Source organism: Oxyura jamaicensis, chromosome 7, assembly GCF_011077185.1.
Source record: "Oxyura jamaicensis isolate SHBP4307 breed ruddy duck chromosome 7, BPBGC_Ojam_1.0, whole genome shotgun sequence".
In the NCBI taxonomy this organism is placed as follows: Eukaryota; Metazoa; Chordata; class Aves; order Anseriformes; family Anatidae; genus Oxyura; species Oxyura jamaicensis.
In genome coordinates this window covers 22,194,891-22,209,123 of record NC_048899.1, presented here as the reverse complement: position 1 = coordinate 22,209,123, position 14,233 = coordinate 22,194,891, and the positions used below count along the sequence as shown (strand labels likewise).

General features: G+C 38.2%; 1 protein-coding gene across 1 annotated transcript in view; it reads right to left on the bottom strand.

Moving 5' to 3' along the window:
- Window positions 1-429: 429 nt before the first annotated feature.
- DPP4 (dipeptidyl peptidase 4) overlaps window positions 430-14,233 on the bottom strand; it is a 39,265-nt gene continuing 25,461 nt past the window's right edge. Inside the window, exons 19-26 of the mRNA XM_035331531.1 lie at window positions 14,113-14,182; window positions 11,411-11,605; window positions 10,495-10,549; window positions 9,007-9,106; window positions 7,333-7,397; window positions 2,092-2,164; window positions 1,768-1,841; window positions 430-905 (exon numbers count right to left, since the gene is read on the bottom strand). Of these exons, the coding sequence (XP_035187422.1) occupies window positions 807-905; window positions 1,768-1,841; window positions 2,092-2,164; window positions 7,333-7,397; window positions 9,007-9,106; window positions 10,495-10,549; window positions 11,411-11,605; window positions 14,113-14,182 (731 nt within the window). The 3' untranslated portion in view covers window positions 430-806. The remainder of the gene's footprint in view (window positions 906-1,767; window positions 1,842-2,091; window positions 2,165-7,332; window positions 7,398-9,006; window positions 9,107-10,494; window positions 10,550-11,410; window positions 11,606-14,112; window positions 14,183-14,233) is intronic.

Below are 14,233 nucleotides of genomic sequence, written 5' to 3'. Positions count from 1 at the left end.
TCATGTAGTAGTGCTTTATGTTAAAATGCAAAGAAGGTAGCCTACTCATTGGTAAATAGGAAATTTTTTTTAAAAAGCAGTTTCTCTCCTGAAAAGAAACAACAGTGAGCTGCCAGAGTTCCCAGATAATGGTTTACCAAAGCAGAAAAAAAAAAATAGTGCTGCTGGTTTCATTTAAAATCTTTAGTGAAAGCTGGTTACAAGCTTTCCTTGCAAGATTTCTTCAGTTGTAATCTAAGAGTTTGCAGAACAAATACTAACTTAAAGAACTGCAGTTAACAAAGTGTTTCCGTCTGTGTAGAAAATACTATCATTACAACATTCATGGTACTATTTCTAAAGTAATTATTGATCATACATTAGGTAATTTCTGCAAAATCTCTTCAAAGTTTTGTCTGTGTTTTCACAGAAATAATCACAGGGCTCTTATTTTGGGAAACATTGTTTTTATTCCTCAACTGATGATCATGTCAATTCATCTTTGATGTTATTTTCACTATTCACTATACCATATAGAAACTGTAATTGTTTTGGTTTTCATTTTTAGACTGAAATATCAAAGCAAACAGTACTGATTCAAGAAAGAACCATGCTTTCTGGAAGTCTACAACTTACATTCTGGTGATGTTAATGACCTGATTAAATGCAATCAATAATAGTAGCTTGGCAACAGAAATCTTTAAAGATTAGCACTTCATTGTACATTCAGGTATCCCAAGGTTTATACTGGCTCATTGTCCATTAACTACAGAGTTTTTTGGAGAAAACCCATGACTAACAACCAAAATGCTGGTGCCATTCCTATGCTAGGACAGTGAGAAACATTGCTTTATGAAATGGCTCATGTGAGTATAAATATGCTTATGTGCTTGACCGGTGATGGCATGGTCTTTGTCAGTATACCACTGCAGGAAAGAAAATACAGAGAATGTTAACTCTGGCTACACCCAAATCATAGAAATCAAGTGTGACAGATATTAAAACAAAAACAAACAAACAAAAACATTCAGCCAGCCATTGAGAAGCTAATTCAGCATTGAGGCAAAGGGGGTAGGAAGTCACTGTGATTTCTAGCCCTGATTTCTGTGGGATATACCAGTTAGTCATGCTAAGTACAAAATAAACATGTTACATGTCCACATGGAGGCTAGATACACCTCCTCAGTTCAGAGGGTTGTCCACTCTCACCACCTCAGCCCTTCAGGTCTGGCTGAAGGACAGCTCATATACATTGGTGCACCTGCCTTCATTCTGTACTTTATTGTTCCCCAAGGTCTGGGAAAAAGTAGGAAAGGAAGCACCAACACCTTATTCTGGGAGTTTCCATGCACCGTATGCTGGGGCAGCTGTGTGGTCTTACAAGTTTAATAGAGAAACACTGAGAATGATGGACAGGATATGTTGGGTAAAGAAATGGACTTAGCTGAAGTTACCGCTTTCTTATGTAGTAAGATAGCATACACCCACAGTTGGCTGAATAGTATCTAAGACTGGGACTAGCTTGACTGTTTGAGAACACAGAAAAATGAACAAAAGGAAAGAGTTGGTAAACAGGATCAAATATCAGAAGCAGCTGCTTCATTTTTTTTTCTTATGCAGTAGATATATGGAAAGTTATGTTAAGATTTAAATTACTGAAGGTGAAATGCAAGTATGTGTGTGAGCTTTCATTTAAGATGGCAATTGATTTGTACCTAACTACAAGGAGCTGATGGCATCATTCTCATAATATAAGTCAATTTATAATATGATAAAACACAGACATACCATTGCCTGAAAATCCACTTCAGCATCTACAAGAGCTTTGGCTATCTGTGCTGCTTGCTGAAAGTGAACATTATCTGAAAAAGGAAGAAAAAAAGGAAAAAGGTAAACAAAATTTTGATTCTGTACTGCTATGGGGGAAAAAACAAAACAACGAACACAGAAGACTCCCCAGCACTGCTGCCTGAAACACAAATTAGTTGCAGAAAGCTGTATTATTTTATTGACGTAAATGTAACAGCCTTGCCCCTTCATGCTTTTGTTTTGTCAGTAGTAGAATTGCAAACCTGTCTGTAATACTAAAATGTCTAATTAACTGCAACTCACCATCTGCTGTTCCATGAATAAGGAGATACTCAACTTCCTTGAATTTTTCAGCTCTGGCCATTACTGTTGAACTCTGAAATTAAAGAAAAGGAGAAAAGAAAAAAAAGGTGCTATTTGTTAGAAGATGATTTGCTACCAACTGACTGATTCCTGTTGACACAGTCTGGGGTTCCTCAGCTAAAAGCAACAACCCCTTGCCCGCCTCCCACAAAGTAGTATGTTCACATACCCAACAGCACTGTGCTCACACTCAAACCATTCTGAACTGGTCTGCAATTATTACCAAGGGTTATGTCTGAAAAGTAACAGGCAATTCCAGAGGGGAAGAGTTCTGTGAGAGAGAGAGAGACATTTAATGCATTGCTAACATGTTGTTAGCCTGCAGCACACCACTTGCCATAGGTTTTCTGTGATACTGCAGAGAAGTTAAAAAATGTTGCCATGGCAACAGTGCACCCTATGATAGTGAGAAGATATTACAGAGACTGCATGCATTATTTTCCCCACGAAGATGTACACTACAGTCTACCTGTAGCTAAATTCAACAGAACTTGTATGTCCTCATTCTCAAGTAGATATGGCCGAGAAGTTTTAAAGAACACTCTCCCCCAAGTGTGATACAGACATGCCTGACAGAAAAAAAAAACAACCACAAAACACCAAGTCAAGCTGCATTTTGGGAATTAAAAGATAATATGGCAATGAAAAAATAACCAGCAACTAACTCAACAAATTCAAAACACTTAAGTGACACACTTACCAGGGCCTAATAATCACTGTGACCAGGAGCACCACGTGCTAAAGACTGAGGGAAGTAAAGACTTCAGAGACTGCATTTGGACAAGGAAAGGGAACAGGACAGTGTTTTGCCATGAGGGTGGAAAAGAAAATGGACAACGTAAGATAGTGGAGGCTTGATAAGCTACACAACATAATGGGACAATATGTTGAATGAAATTTCCTTCCACTGGCACCATTATATGGGTTCTCTGATGAAGATGCCTGAATCCCTGTGGAAGTTCTCTCTGTAGTACTGCAACTTAAAAGCCGCTATGCCAAAGAAAACAAGTAAAAATTTGGAACTAAAGAATATGTATTTTTTTTCCTTCTACCTCATACAAAGGCTCTATCCTTGTGCATGAATTTGTATTTAGTACACCAAAAAAAAGACAAATACATTATATTACCAAGAAACAGAAATGTTTTGCTTTTCTTACATATCTGTACACACATGCAAAGTACCTTTAAAGCAAACATAAATATTAAATCCCTTTTCCCTTCTGCAAAAATAGCATACTTCAAGCTTTCATAAGTGAAATTTGTTCTCGGTGATGATTATTCAACCACATTTGAAAAACAAGCTCATCGGGAGGAAAAAAAGCAGCAACAAAACACCTCCAATGCATGACACTGTATTTGCTATCTTTTGATAACGGAAGGATGCAGTTCAGCAGAAGTCCACATAATGTATAGAAAGCCCTGCACATTGGAAGCGTAACACCAGCCACTGAAACATGGTGGGATCATACAGTAGCAATTGCTAGGTAAGAGCACCAAAATCTGCAGAGGGGACTTTGTTTCAGCAAGAAACACTGGTACAGCAGCCAACCAAAAGAACAATTTACAAAGCATCAGCCCAGTGATTAAAAAAGAAAATGACACACACACTATCCTTTGAATTAAACATTTTGTGCATGCGCACAAGGCAACTTGATAGATCTTTATAAAATTTCTTCCAGCAAATAAATGCTGGCTTAAGAGACAGCACACCTTCAGAGTAGAAGCCCAGCTTGAGGTACAATTCTGGGAATTTGACTTTCTAAAAGCAGTTTTAAAGAAAATAATGTCACTTATTTTCCCCTTCCAAGCCTTAAACAAGATAAAATACTTCAGAAGTAAGGTGCACACAAAAGAGAGACTTTTTTTTTTTTTTTTTTAAATACTTTCAAATGATTTACCACTTGCTGTACCCATACTCAACACAGAGAGACCCTTCCCTAAAATGTGCTTTAAGGACACAGTATTTCTGCCAAAAAAAAAAAAAAAGTTTGCAGGGTAGGGGGCAGTCTGAAGTTAGACACAGTTACAACTCAAAACAAACCCCAAGTGGACTGTATGTAAATGCAACTTAATTTACCCCTTTCCTTTTCATAGTTACACTGTCATGACAATGGTGCTGAAAAGGGACTGTGTACAAGTACTGAGAATTAGGCCCTGCTGAGTGTAACTGGCTTTTCTAAAGATCACACAGCAGTCAACATTTTATCAGCACTCAACAAACAAGTTAAGGTTTGGCTGAAACTGAAGGTCTCTCTCCCTTTAGCATATTCTCAGATAATAGAACAAATGTCAAATCAGTACAAGATGGCATATTTACAAAATTGTACCCTGTTTTGCATAACCTAATGATGCAGCAGTTCTTAAGGACTGAACATTTCAAATCTGCTAGAAAAGGATTGCCAAATCTATGACTGTTTCAAACACTTGCCAAAAGCATATCAAATTCAGAGTGAACTGCAAAATAATCTCACAAGTTGAACAGTCTCTTTGGTATGCTTTACATGGCTACTGCATCTGACCTCTGTAGCTCTGGCCTGTTTTAGTCTCAAGTCCTTTACGTCAGGGACGGTTCTTCCCAGGCAGACAGTTTTTTTCCCATTCAGCCTAGGATCTGTACTGATGTTTTCACAATTATATTGGAAGCTCCACCCATGCTTGCTCATTCCTTTTACAAAGCTCTAACTTTTAATACCCTACAACTCACCTAGAAGGCACTGATCACACCTAATTAGCCTCCTCAAAGGATTGCGAGCCATCCCTCAGACTGTTAACAAGCCAGACTTCTCATCTATCAATGTGAAACCTAATGTCCTGGTAACACAAAGGTAGGGTGTACCTCTCGACACCACTAGGTATCATTTCTTGAGATGATATCACATCACGGTCATTAGCAATACTCTGTGCATTAGGAAGGCACCAGCAGCACGCATCTGCTCTAGGCAGATGTGTACAGTCCCATTTCTTTTAAATAAGGGCACACAGTGCAGATTTTATGCCACCTTTCAAGTCAGGTTTACACGGGGTGCAGTAGGATAGAGAATACATGATGCAGCATGCAAACCTGACAGTATGAAGTTAACAGTTCAAAAATGCTTTCATAGCTTCAGCTAGGAGAGCTTTTCAATACATATTTTGCATCAACTTGCTAAACAAATTCAGTTCAGGAAATAACCCTTAGCAGTGAGCGGGTAAGGGGCCAGAAGGCAGGCCAGGGGTCTGGGACACTGAAGAAAGGGGCTACAGCCCCAGCACATTCCTTGCTTGAAGTCAATAATGATCTTCAATAACAACAAAATCCCATTACTCTTCCACTGTTGTTTTATGAAAAGCAACAAAGCACCTCTCAAACTACCCACCCACCCCTCCAGGTTTATGTGGAAAAACAAATTCCAAGTACTGCATTATTTGGGGCTTTTAGCAATGACTGAAGACTTCCTCAAGTTGCATTCTCCTGTCTCTAGAAGGAGCAGTGAAGTGTGACAATCTGATCTGTGCAATTACCCCTCCTCCATCTAACCACCATTCTCCCCAATTAGTCCTCTGAGTAACACATTTGAAACCTTTAGCTCTTTGGTACTGGCAGTTTCAACGTGGCCATTGCCAGCAATGGATCCTATGCCAAGAAAATCCGACTCCTGGCTTGAAAGGATTAAACAGTCCTCTGTTGCCATCTGTGCCGTGAAGCTGGTGAATGACTTTGTGCACCCAGAGCGTTAACGTTCGTTCTGCACAACGACAGTAACTTCTATTTACACTGCTACCTCACAGACCTCCTACTGTTCCCAGTGCCTTAAAGAAACACATTTGGAAAAAGGCAGGCAGGCTGCTGTAGGCTGTTGGTCAGTCCCCATTGGGTCTGAGCAGCTCGCTGATTCAGAGAGACACAGTACAAAGTCTCCCAGCAATCACAACTGATTTCCTCGGTTTTGACCATGGCTTCTGATACAGCAGTTGACAAAACTAGATCACTGCAGCAATATGGCAAAACAGGCATTCCAGTCCGTATTTCAGTGCATATATGCATGTACTTAAACGTTTTACCACACTTTCAAGTCAGCACAACAACCGCCAACCTTCCACCCCCTGCCCCATGACACTGATTTCCAGCCCCCACCCACAAGACACAATCAGTCCTAAGCTGTTTTCTAACCTATTTACCAAGCTAAAACGAGGGGATGCCCCATCTCTTTTGCTTTAGTATATGTGCTTAGTTCCAGCATCACCAGGGCTAAACCTCTCTGAAACATCCCAATGATAAAGTACCCCTCAGATCACTTACTGTTCTCCAGGAGCTGTTGTATTTCAACCTTAGGTTAAAATTTAAGGCTTTACAGAAGGCCTGGGCAGCTCTGCCCTACCCTCAGCTGCCTGGAACTTCAAAAAGCCCTTTAGGCAACAAAATGCAGCTGGTACACAGAAGAGCAATATTACTCCTCTGTAACAAACATAAACAATGTACAGGTATTTTGTTCCCATTAAAACACCTGGAAACTCCCTAATTTCTGGTCAAACAGTTATTTTAAAGTTTAGAAACTCTGTGTTCATAGAGATGAGGTCAAAATTCCATCCCTGATGGTGGTGTTGGCTTCCAGCTGGTCTGCAGTTTGCTTATGGGATCAGAGTACTGACAAATTTGCCTACCTGTAAAGGATTCCTAATACCTAAGAGATTTTGTTTTCCCTAACTAAAGCTTGCAACATCATAAATTGGAAAGTTCACACCATATCCATGTTTTTTAAAATAAAATTCAGAGAACTGCAGTACTTTTTTTTTTTTTTTTTTAAATAAAACATAGTTTGCCCATGATCATATTAAATTTTAAAACAAATTTGTTTCCTGGTGATAAAAATAAAACTGTTTTTACAGCTTGTTTTACAGTCTGTAAAGTAGCCAAATGGAATTGAACTTAAAAACAAAACAACAAAAACACAACAAAAAACTACAACAAAAACCAACACACCAAACAAACAACAGAAAACCCACAGCAAGGAGTAACTGCCTTGTTTGAATCCAAAAGCATGAAACTAGAGCCTCTAAAAGCACAATGCAACAATTAACACTAGAATGATGAAACACTTAATTCTTCCCCTGGGGAAGGAACAAGACTGTGTAAAGAACAACAGAGTGGCTTAGAAAAGAAACAACACACATAAAAATGAAATTAAGTGACTTCTTTCTTACATTGTAGTTTTTCAGATTATCACTTTCTATAGGAAGGCCCATGTATCGCTCCGTGTATATTGAATCTGTAATTAAAAAAAATATCAGAATATACTACTTAGCTTTTCAGTATTTCTGTCTACCAGAAATTTCAGTCTGTTACACACAAAAAGAACGCATACTGGAAATTAAGAAGTGATAGAAGATTAAAAACAGATTTTCCACAATGAGCCACGTAGGTAACCATCATTATTCAGAATATTTAATCTTGTTGCCATGGTCACCTGAATGCTGAATATTAATAAAGTACTTTGTGTCAATGTTACCTTATTGTTATTCTTTCGGTAAGCCTAAGAAAATTGCTGAAAATCTTTCAGTAAATGGCTGGCATTTGAAAAAAATAAAGCTTGGAAATGTTATGTAAATGTTTACTACTTAAAAACTATGAAATGAAAATGTAGTGGATTGGGACTCAGCTGGTATCTATCATATATATAGTCAAAATTTAGTATTTGATTTTCCACAGATTTTTCAGCATGATATCCTATCACATTTGCAGATCTGCTGCTTTATTTTAAGCCATAGAAACCGACATTATTTCACCATATTCTAATGTCCATTGGATTTATCACCAGTGTTGTCACAGTTTTTTGGTGTTGAAGATACATGCCTCAATAACCCTTTCTTTAATCAACTCAAAATGTATGTTAAAGATACTGATCTTTATTTAAAAAAAATAATAAAAATAAAATTCCCTGCCATTCTGTAACATTCATGTCTAAAACACTGAAAACATCACTACATCCCCAATGGATTACTGCAAATATCCGTCAGTATGCTCTGAGCTGCTGACTGCGCCAGAGCACAAAATACACTCTTATAGAGCCTCGGTGCTAGATGCAGAATAAATTATACCTTTATTTAGCAGAAGTTTGCCATGAAAAGCTTTCCTTTGAGACTTTTTGGATGTATCAAAGCAAGAAAAATATCAATGTATGGTCACATTGTATTAACACATATTATGTTGTCAACTATTTTTTTTTTTTTTTAATCTGGGAGGAGGTCCACTACAACTGTTTTTATAGCCTCATGCAATATACAACCTTACACAGTATAAGCCTGAGGCATGTATAGACTTGTCCATTTGTTCAGTTTTAGCTCATATCAAGCTATTCATAAGACTAAGTCTATAAAATCCAGATTTTACACTCTCAAAAGAAAAATACAGAGGAAATTCAAATTCTATTGTCATTTTGAGAGACAAGTTTGGGGACTTGAAATTTGATGTTAGGTATCACAGTTCTTTTAAAAAAAGTAGCATTTTAAATACACAAAGTCTACTAATGATGGATTGCTGACATTCAGTACTGGTCTCAGCTCCTCAGAACACGTGGCAGCTTTGGAATACAGCTGCAGACACATTATGGTATTACTACAAATATTATAACAATTTTTCATCATTAAAGGTCATAGAGATTATCTGGAATCATGAATCTGACTTTTAAAATAAGAAGTAAGATTTAGGAAACTGGTTTAATTCTGAAATGCAATACCCATGAGTTCATAAAAACAGACCAAATGGCATTTACATGGCATCTAGTAGATAATCAAAGTTCCACGCTATGAATCAACACTTTGCAGCATGTGCACTGCAAGACATATGGGAATCCTTGTAACAAGGAAGCCATCACATACCATAATATTGCCAACGTGACACAGGGGCAACCGCTATTCCACACTTGAACACGCCGCTTCCAGAGCCAAGCACCATGGAGGTCACATATCCCCCATAAGACTGAGAAGAAAACATTGCTGTTATTTTAGTCAGAAAGAAAAGGATGGGGCCCATCTGCTAAACGGTTCATCAGACATTTATAGGCTCAGCGTTTTTCATATTAATGAACTCCATTCTGAATTTGGGTCAGATCTCACCCAGCCTGCTCAGTGGGGGAAACAGGCATCAAACAGCGCATGGCAGCTGTGGCTCTGATGAATGAGAGCTTGCTGTGGAAAAGGGGTGCAAACGCCACTGAACTGTGACTCAGCTTGGAATGACAGTGTTTGGTAGCACCGTAGGCAGCAGCGAAAGACAGGAAGCAAGACACTGCTGAACCGCTGTGTCCCTCTCCATGCTGGTGAAGTGGGTGGAAGCAGAGTGGAGGCCCACAACGCGCTTGATGAGTAGTTGCACCAGGGCACCCAAAAATTTACAACTCCCTCAGAGTAGGCCTACGGCAGCTCACTTGCTAACTCTCCTCCAAACCGTCAAGAGCAAGACTGTGACTGGGGAGTGAAGGATCTTCTGCTGAGTCTGTGGGAGGAACTGTGCAGCAATACACTTCTTGGTATGCACAGAAAATTCACTTGCAGTCTATCCTGATACACAGATGAGTAAATATCTGACACACTTGAGCATTCAGGCAGCAAGATACCTAAACAATGTCACCGACTGCCCAAATGACTGCCCTCAATATAGTTTGAAGAGGTTATTTAAGAAAATGTGACCACCCACATTCAAAAAGAAGAGCAATTTTTGAATCTCATTCTTGTCTTGAAAACATTACAGGCAAATGGTAACTTTAGTTCAAAGCCGCATGTTTGCTCCAACTTCAATACTCAAGTCCTCTCAATGACATCAGCAAACTAACACACGTACTTACTAATTATCCACATATGGGGAATTACATGAACTTACTAAAAACCCACGTATGAATACGTTATCTAACATGGCAAACAGAGAGGCTGACAATCTGAAAACTCAAGAAAAAGAAATTCTGTTGGCCCACAGGTTCGATACCCAGGATATGTAACCCCCAACCTAGCCTCAGGAGGACTGCTCTTCAACTAGTCACCCTGAGACTCATAAGGAGTAAGATGGGAATGCATTAAGTCCTCCATTTCTGCAGAAAAAACAATCCCTCCTGCTACAGTTCATTACACACTTGGCTTCATACGACAAAGAGGTGTTTATCCCCTTATTTTTAAGAAAAGGTACTAAAGGCATCACTGGTATCATCTTGCCACCAAGCAATTATTGACTGGTGCCCACCATCAGCAATTTAGTTCAAGATCCTGCATGCAGTCCTGCACATACTGAGGAAGCATGCAGCAAACACCCCTTGACACCAGAAAAAAAATGTTACAATTAAGTAATAAGCCAGCCAAACTAATTTGAGTACTTACCCAACCCCAAATAGCTATTCTGTCCTTATCAACAAAGTTCATTTCAGAAAATTTTCTAAAAGCAAACAGAATAATTTAATGATGAATGGATTGCAGATCTCTGCCATGATACAGATGTGCCAATTTTCCATCATGTTGGCCCTTTTCACCTCTATGAATAAGCATGTTCCACTTCACTATGACTGTAAAACCTTGAAGGTCTGCAAAAACACTTAAATGCCCACTGACATTTGTATCATTTGCTGGAATTAGGTTAGATCCCTCAGTTGTCGCTGTCTCCCCACACACACTTCTTTCCCCCCCTACCCCCCCTTTTTTTTTTTTTAAAGTAAAAAAGCTACGCTCTAATTGCAGCAGTAAGGGACATGTCAACATCTATAAATCCAAGTGAAGGTTTAAACAAGAACAATAAAATCTGAAACACTATTTGTTTAAAATCCTTAACATTTTAAAATTCCCCAAAACAAATCCCAGAAGTTGAATTCTATATGATTCAGTCATACTGACACCATTAAGTTCAGTGAGGTTCTACAGCACAAATCAAGTGCTGAAGATCAGCTATAATATAAATGCTGGGAACTGTAGCACATGCAAGTCTCAGTCACAACAGAAACTTGCAAAAAGCTTGGAGTTAAACTTTTAGCTACCCATTTATTAATAGTGTGTTTTACTTAGTAACGTGACAGTTATCTCTATAAAAACAGCAATATGGTAAACTTGTTATTAAAGCCTTAACTCCTCTCTTTTGAAGCATAAAATGGTTGGCCCATAAATGACATTCTAAAAAAATGAACGTAGAATTTAGTTATGTTTTAGCCAGTAATTTCAAGATGACCATTCAAAACATTCACCTGTTTCCCTGCACAGTAAGCATGGAAAAGAAGGAACACTTGTTGACCATTTCACTGTAGCTCACCTGGCTGCTGAAATCTGATCTTCCACTTCATAGGTTCCCAGTTTTCGGTTTATTGCATGCATGATTTCATCCCCTTGGTATCCACTTCCTCTGCCATCAAAGCTCGCTACAATGATCTGCTCTGTACTTGCAAGGTATGTAGCCCAGTTAATCCGGAAGGCATAATCCACTTTCTGACTACAGGGTCCTGCATACCTGGATGAAAAGTCCCAGAGAATTCAAGCATTTAGTCATCACATAGTCTCTCATTGAGCATTTGAAGCACAGCTATTTCTGACAATTTTCCGCAACCAAAGAAGGGCGAACTTTTAAACAGACTGAGTGAAAAAGAAAAGCATCACAAACTGACCCCACACTGGTACTTGCTTGGACGTTAAAAGCAGTATGCTTTTTGAAATTTGAATTTGGTTTTATTGATTTTTGCTGTAATAAAACTTTCTTGATTTTGACTTTAAATAGCTTATCAGAAATCTGAACCAATTTCTTCCTTGTGTGCGCTGACATATCTGAGCTTCAAAGTGATGATGTTCAGCTGTTTCTTTTCCATTTACTCATTTATCTGGTTGAAGGCTGAAATCAGCAAACAGCCTTCCCTAAAGGAAAACGAAAGGAATCTATTTCCTGCATATTTACTGTTTCATCAGTGAAATTAAGTGTTCCTTACAGTCTAAACAAACTATTTTTTACATGCATTGTGAAAAAGGAATAAAAGATTTAAATTGTAACTTTAAAATAAAGTACTTGGAAGCACTTGAGCACTGTGAAATTAGACTAAGTACCTGGATGGTAAAAATGTTTGCAATGCACTCCCTAGCTGCTGTCCAACAGAAGGCCCACCAGAGTCAGAAATGAACAAGTAAGTGGCTCTTATTGCTCTACAACCCATTTTTCCCAGTTTTGAAAGCAAAGAAAAGCTCAAAAATTCTCAATATTTAACTTTGTTTCTGTACACTACAGATCCTCTCACTGCTGCAGGAATTTCTTAAGATCACTATGAAGCAGAAGTGATCCTGACAAAAGCACAGGTAAGTTGATAAAAACAGAACCAAAAGACAAAAGAAATCTTAACAAGCAAAGAGCACTAACTGCTCATTAAAAGGTTCAATAGGCAAAAGTTATATAATTTGGTAGCATTGTAATAAAGATGTATCTAAAAATTAACAGCTGCTTTCTTTGAGGAGTCATCTCTTGGTAAACAAAGGAAAAGGTTAGCATTTCTGTTGTAATTAATTGCTAATTTTCAGTAATTTCCAGTTAAAAGAAAACATACCACCAAGAACAGAAATGCTTGAGGAAGAACAGACGATAAAGCACGTGCTTGCAGTCTGTTTGACATGTCTTGTTTTATGCTTTTGGTTTGTTTCTCAGAATAGAAAAAAATGAGTAGAATAATAGTCTGGTCATTTGTTCACCTGAATGCAAATAACTCTCACATCTTAAATTCAGATTTAGGTCTGAAGGTCTGGTCAGCCCTCTCCAAGGAGAGTAAGGTCTTCAAAAAACAGCAGCTTTCTTTTTCCCGACAAAAAAATGATTTTGTGGAAAAAAAAAATCTTTTTAAACACAAACATAGGCAAGCCATGGTAAATATAACTTTGTATTAGCTTATTTACTGGCTTGACCTGACATGGCTTGTCTCACTTTCTTCTCTTACCCCTTGAATTTGATAAGCTGCAAGATAGTCATTTTACCAAAATGTAGAAGGCAGATACAACAGATATTTTGCAGAGTAAGGTCATGCTCCAGAAGCAGTCACAGACAAAATGCAGTGGTTCCTGAGCTACTCACTTCTTCCTTACAATGCTGCTGCACAACCAGCTCATACAGTAAACAAGCAGCAAAGCCAAAGCAGCTCCTTAGTTCTGCACCCTTCAACATTTGGGCAATTACTGATGAGTATCCATGCTTGCACATCATCACTCACCTCATACGGGACTGGCACTGAAGGTACACTTAAGTTTTTTATTAAACCTACTCAACTTTAAAGTTAAGGTTCCTCCAGCCTTCACAACACTGATTATTGATTAATAGGTTCTTCCAGGATTTCATGTAATATTTTGAGAAAGTGAGACAAGCCAAGATAACTTGTGTTGATAAAGGAAAGGCTGTACCCAACGTTTGAAAGAAAAAAGAAAAATACATCTTTTCATCACTGACAAAAATCTAGTTTGTTTTTCAGTTAGCAGATATACTTGGGTGAGGAAGGGGCTAAATCTTAAAACCTTATAATGATGACTTTTAAGGTCTCAAATTTAAGAAAAAACAACAATTTTGACCACAGGATGCAGTTTGCCAACACCAGTTGACAGTCAAACATCACAGAGAAAATGCAATGTCATACTTACTACTTTAGCGTTAAGATAAATAGCTTATTAAAGGTTTAATTTTGGAATGAAATTTCATTCAAAATTATTCCTAAAGAACTCTAAGAGCAGAGAAGCTAACACTAACAACCTGGCTTTTAATTAAGATACAGAATATACCTGCTTCACTGCCACCTGCAAAATAGGCACATGTTACACATTACATCATCTTATGGTACAGGAATCTATGACAAACTGGGATACACCTCATCTTCATTCTCTTAAAATTCCTTCAAGAAGTAATTGGGAAACAGCTGGCATGTTTTCTAATCTTATTAAGAGAATCTGAAGTACATGAAAGTGATTAACATGAAATTGCCACGTAACTTGAATACTCACACATCAAGGAGCAGAGGGTACTTCTTTGATGAATCAAAATGGGGAGGCAGTATCATTTGATACCACAGCTCTAAAAATGAATAGAGTGGGTCAGTTCTCCGGTGAAAAAATCCAACATGCA